The 5,304-nt window shown below is 29.9% G+C and overlaps 1 protein-coding gene across 1 annotated transcript; it reads left to right on the top strand.

The window, feature by feature from the left end:
• Nucleotides 1–711: 711 nt before the first annotated feature.
• LOC126749310 (uncharacterized) lies at nucleotides 712–2,848 on the top strand. Its single transcript, XM_050458989.1, has 4 exons — nucleotides 712–1,318; nucleotides 1,635–1,973; nucleotides 2,024–2,685; nucleotides 2,744–2,848. The coding sequence occupies exons 1-4, from the start codon at nucleotides 1,312–1,314 to the stop codon at nucleotides 2,846–2,848; spliced, it is 1,113 nt and encodes a 370-aa protein (XP_050314946.1). The 5' UTR covers nucleotides 712–1,311.
• The last annotated feature ends 2,456 nt before the right edge of the window (nucleotides 2,849–5,304 follow it).

Genomic DNA, 5,304 nt, shown 5'->3' with positions numbered 1-5,304 from the left:
ACAGTTCTCGATAGCGGGGAACTTCAGAAGACATTTAAAAGCCAAGCATCTTTTGGGCGACAAATTGGACAAAGGAAAACCGTCGTTGCCTGATGAACATATAAAGGGTAGGTAATAAGAATATCCGTTAAATGTAATTATTTGTATAGCGATATTTCGGTTTAATTTTATAAAATTACAAAATAGGATGTTATCAAAATATACACAAAATTAGGCAAATTTGTACAAACTTTCCTATTTTTGTTTGTGTTTGTTTTATTAAACAAATATTTTTGCATGGGTGTGGGGTGGCTTTTTAGTTAGCTAAAGGCTTAACTAAAACTTTAAAGAAGTTTTTAGTTTAAAAAACCAAACTATAATATAACAAAAATCTCAACAAAAATTGTCTTATTGTGTTGTTGTTGCAGGTGTTGGTGAACTGAATTTTTTCCAGCCAAAACAATATGGTCAAAACCCTTACATTGTTTGTCATATATGCAATAAAACATTTATGTCACCATCAAATTTTAGAACGCATTTAAAAAATAAGCATACTGAAGAGAAAGAAGAAAACGACACAATTCCCATAACTTTCTGGTCTGAAAAAATCTCTCGGATAGAAGGTTTGTACAAAAAGTAATGTATTTTGTATAATTGTATGTAAATAATATATACCATGGGACTAAAGTAGTTCAATTAATACCACAAATGGAATTTGTTGCTGCAGGACTTTATTTCAGAGCAAAACCATTCAAGGGTGTAGTCACATCAAGAGTTTTTATTGAATCTTAGAGTACTCGTCTCCTTATAACATGCCCCGCTGCAGTTATTATATGTACCTCTTATATATAAATCAATATTTTTATCCTCTTTTAGTCCAAATAACAGACCTTTCTGTTTCTCACTCTCAAAGTTTCAGTTTCTCAAACTCATTGCAAAATTTTATTTTATTTAAGTTTAATAGGAAAGCATAATATAGAAAATTCAAATTATTATTACCTTTTATACATCCTTTCATCTTTTATGAAGAATTAATGATTATATTTTTGTATTCCTATCTTCTATTTTATTTTATTCCTATTTCTAGAACTCAAACGATCAAGTGGGATTAAAAATATTTGTTATGTGCTATGCGGAACCCAACTTTTATCTACTCAGAGTATGAAAAGGCACATGAGAAGTTAACATAATATTGCTGAATCTTTAAGACACAGATTAAGATGCCTTGAACCCTTTTGTAGTTTTCAATGTAATAGACTGGATAGTGTTCGACATCATTTGGAAAGCAAACATGATTTACAGCAAGAAGTAGAAGACTTAAAATTTGGGAACATGCAAGGTTTGTGGAGATTGTTAAAATATTTAGTAGTGTTTAGGGTAAATCATTTTGTAAAATGTTTTTACATGAAGTTTTATTTTAATATCACTGTATACATGTATTTTGTTTTTCTGTCTCACTCGAATCCACATAAGATGCTCTTCCTGACACTCATTAGTATCGTCCTATGTCGAGTGAAAAGATCTTACTCATATAATAAATATAAAATAAATATAGGGATGCAAAATCTCACTGAACCTTTCTGAATTCCTCACATTTCAAAAAATTACTCACCTTTTATATTACACCACTATTAATACTAATTTTTTTTTCTCAGAGTTTTACAAATGGATAAATTCTGAAGAGAGTGATTCCACTGCTAGGTGGATTAAGGCATGTGGTACAAAAAATCAAAGAAATGGTAGACCTATTTATTTTTATTGCAATAGAAGTGGAAAGAGAAGAGTACTTGATGCTGGTAAAAGAAAACGAGCCATGAAGTCACAGGGTTCTTGTAAAATAGACGCTTCTTGCACATCTGCAATTATTCTCAAACATGTGGCAGAGGGCATCAAAATAAAATATTTTAAGACTCACTATGGTCATGACAAAAAAATGGCTTACATTCCCTTATCTACAGATGATAAAAATATGATTGCTTCTCAGTTAATACAAGGTGAAAATACCTAGATTTATTATATACAGTTTTTAATATTGTGTTTTTAGGAGTTTCCCACACTGACATATTAAAAAAAATAAGACAAAGTGTTGATATTAACTTCGAAAGAATACATTTGACGACTAAGCACGATATTCACAATATCATGCAATCATATAATTTGCATGATACAGCTATAAGGCATCAAAATGACTCGCAAAGTGTAGATTTGTGGGTGAATCAAGTACAATCCAGCAATGAAAATTGCATTTTATTGTACAAAAAACAAGGAGAACATCATCCTAGCTTTTGTTTAAAAAATGAAGACTTTTTATTGGGTTTAATGACTAACTGTCAAGGCGAGATGTTAAAAAAGTTTGGAAGTGGAGGTATCATATGCATGGATGCTATACATGGAAAAAACCCATATGATTTTAAGCTAGTTACAATTTTGGTGGTGGATGATTTTGGGGAAGGCTTTCCAGTAGCATACTTATTTTCAAATAGGGAAGATTATGTAGTTTTAAAATATTTTGTAACTGCTGTAAAAGAATCTGTTGGGACTATTAGGGCTGCATCATTCATGAGTGATGATGCAGAACAGTATTTTGCAGCTTGGAGCTCGGTAATGGATACTGTTGAAACCAAAAAACTTTTATGCATGTGGCATGTTGACAGAGCGTGGAGATCCAAAGTAATAGTCATAAAAGACAAATCTAAACAAGCTCAAGTAAATATATTTTTAAAAAATTCGCTACACAAATTTAACCACAATTTTTGTTTTGAAGGTATATAAAATGTTATGCACCTTAAGACAAGAACCAGATTTCACCAAGTTTAATGAATATTTAATAGGATTTATGAACGTATTATCCAGATTTAAGAATATTTAAGGACTATTTTGAGAAAGAGTATGTACCTAGATGTTTAGTATGGGCTGCTTGTTTTCGAGTAGGAACAGGAATTAATACAAATATGTATCTTGAGTCCATGCATAAAGTTTTAAAATATGTCTACTTGAAAGGTATCTTATTTTTTTATTGTTTGAAACTTGAATAAAATAAGTAATGGATATTAATGCTAATTTTAGGTGTTGCTTGTAGAAGATTGGATAAAACTGTGCCTGTTCTATTACAATATGTGCAGGACAAACAATTTGAAAGAATTATCAAGTTGGAAAAAAGCAAAGTCACTACAAAAATAAGCAGGTTCAACAAAAGCCATATCAATGCAATAAATTCCACAAATATGATTGTTTCTAGTTGTGAAAATGGGTGGATTGTAACATCTAAAGGCAGCCCATATCTTGTGACAGAGAATAAGCTCAACGAAGGTCATACATGTGAATTGAAATGCTTCTCATGCCTATTCTGTGTTCACATGAGTATACATGTAATTGCATGGATTTTGTTATAAATTATAATATGTGCAAACATATTCATAAGATATGCATGAATATGCGAGGACAAAGCACATTTGTACATGAAAACCATAATGAAGAACTAACATATCATAAATCATCATTAAAAAATCTAAACATAAGTAACATTGACAATAAAATTAGAGAGAATATTAATTATCTTCAATGCTTTGACTGGAGGAATATCACAGATCCCCAAATAAAAAATAAAATAAACAGTTTTCTTCTCTCTGCTGTAAAACTAGCTGATATAAAAAGTGACGCAAGATTTACCTTATCTCCAAAAAATATAGCCGGTCCAGCGAATAAAAAAATTGTAGCTCAGAATCGGTAAGTTTAATTAAACCTGCAGTTTGTCTGTAAATTGGTAAACAAATGTTTTAGATTTTTTTCTACAAAAAAAAAGAAGACAAAGAAGACATCTACTCCTCGACTGGCGAAACCAAACCTACAGGAGAAAAAAGATATACAGGCGCAGTTGGAAAACATTTTATAAGAGTGTTGGATATATTTTTTTTTAATATAATACATGATATAAGTGTAATTAGTGGTCATTATTTCATCAAGCGCATAGTAATTCTCTTTTTAAAATGTTAATTTATGAAGCATTGATCCTCAATCAATTAAAAAAAGTTAAAAAATATAAAAATACGAAAAAAAAGTATTTTTTTATTCCCAACCATATGCTCTTAAAATATTTGTTTCTCTCTTAAAATATCTACTGAATTTTAAAACACCCCGTATAGGTATACAGTGCGTGTATACTGACCACTGTATAAACAATATTCTACATAATATTGCATATTAATGGTTTTTGATATAATAATAAAGATAATAATAATAATAAAGTAAATAACATAAAGTTTAAATTGATGTTATTACTGCTTTTTTCGAATATTTAATTTCAACAATTGTCTATATTATTATGATTATTGTTTAGCAATTTTAACATATTAAAATAACATTTATTAACTATACAAAATAAAGATACGTTATATTATTTAAAAAAATCTATTTTTGTAGATCATTAAACGCAATGTAAAGAAATCCCTTATAATATGTATGTCCAACCAAGCGAAAAGCGCTAAAATGATATCCGGAGGTTTAAATTTTCCGCGCGCACTTCTCTGACCAATACAGTTGCACATATTATCATGGATCATTCCGGAGTTTTGATTGGCGTGCTGAGTTCTGCCGCCAGATGCTCGTGGCAGTTCTTAGTTCCCGGCCGAACCGCGGCGCTTTTGGCGGCGCAGCAATCGCTTCGATCGATACAAAAATATGTTTTGTTCGCGATGCAATCCCGGACTTGGGATTGTATTCCTGAATGTCTATTGGCTGTTTTAAAATAATATTAGCGTATTAACAGCCAATTGAGGTTCAGGAAAACAGTCCGTGTAGTCTGAGATTGCACCACTAACAAAGTTATTTGTTTATTCGCTATATTGCACAGAACACTAACTAAAGATTTATATTTTTATTTGTTTTCTGTGGCTATATTGTTTATTAGGAGATTGGTGATTGTAAGAATTTGAACCAGAATGGAGATAATAAAATAGTTTAACCTGTTTTTTTTTACATTTGAAAATAATGAAAATAATTTTTGACTAAATAACTAATTCATCATTTTTTAAGTAGTGAGTATTTTTCATATTTTATTAGATCCAAATTAGTTTGAATTTTCGTTGATCCCAAAATCCCAATGATTAATTTATTTGTAAGTATTATAGGAATTTGGAATAAAACTGTAGGTATAATCTGTAAGTCTTTTTTCCAAATAATTTATTTACAAATATAAAATAATACAATATAATATAATTATACTAACTTTTTTAATTAAATTTACGTTGAATAAAGAGACCGGTATGGCATCAACTATAAAGGGACTTGTCAACCAAATTTGTCAACCTTATTTTGTTAATTATAATA

The sequence above is a fragment of the Anthonomus grandis genome, chromosome 24 (assembly GCF_022605725.1).
Source record: "Anthonomus grandis grandis chromosome 24, icAntGran1.3, whole genome shotgun sequence".
Taxonomy (NCBI): domain Eukaryota; kingdom Metazoa; phylum Arthropoda; class Insecta; order Coleoptera; family Curculionidae; genus Anthonomus; species Anthonomus grandis.
This window is presented reverse-complemented; position numbering and strand designations above follow the sequence as displayed.

Bases quoted from the DNA above. Each gene is read 5' to 3' on its own strand.
- LOC126749310 (XM_050458989.1), top strand. The intron at 1,974-2,023 runs GTGAAAATACCT...TTGTGTTTTTAG, and splicing joins TGCTTCTCAGTTAATACAAG to GAGTTTCCCACACTGACATA. The intron at 2,686-2,743 runs GTAAATATATTT...TTTGTTTTGAAG, and splicing joins ACAAATCTAAACAAGCTCAA to GTATATAAAATGTTATGCAC.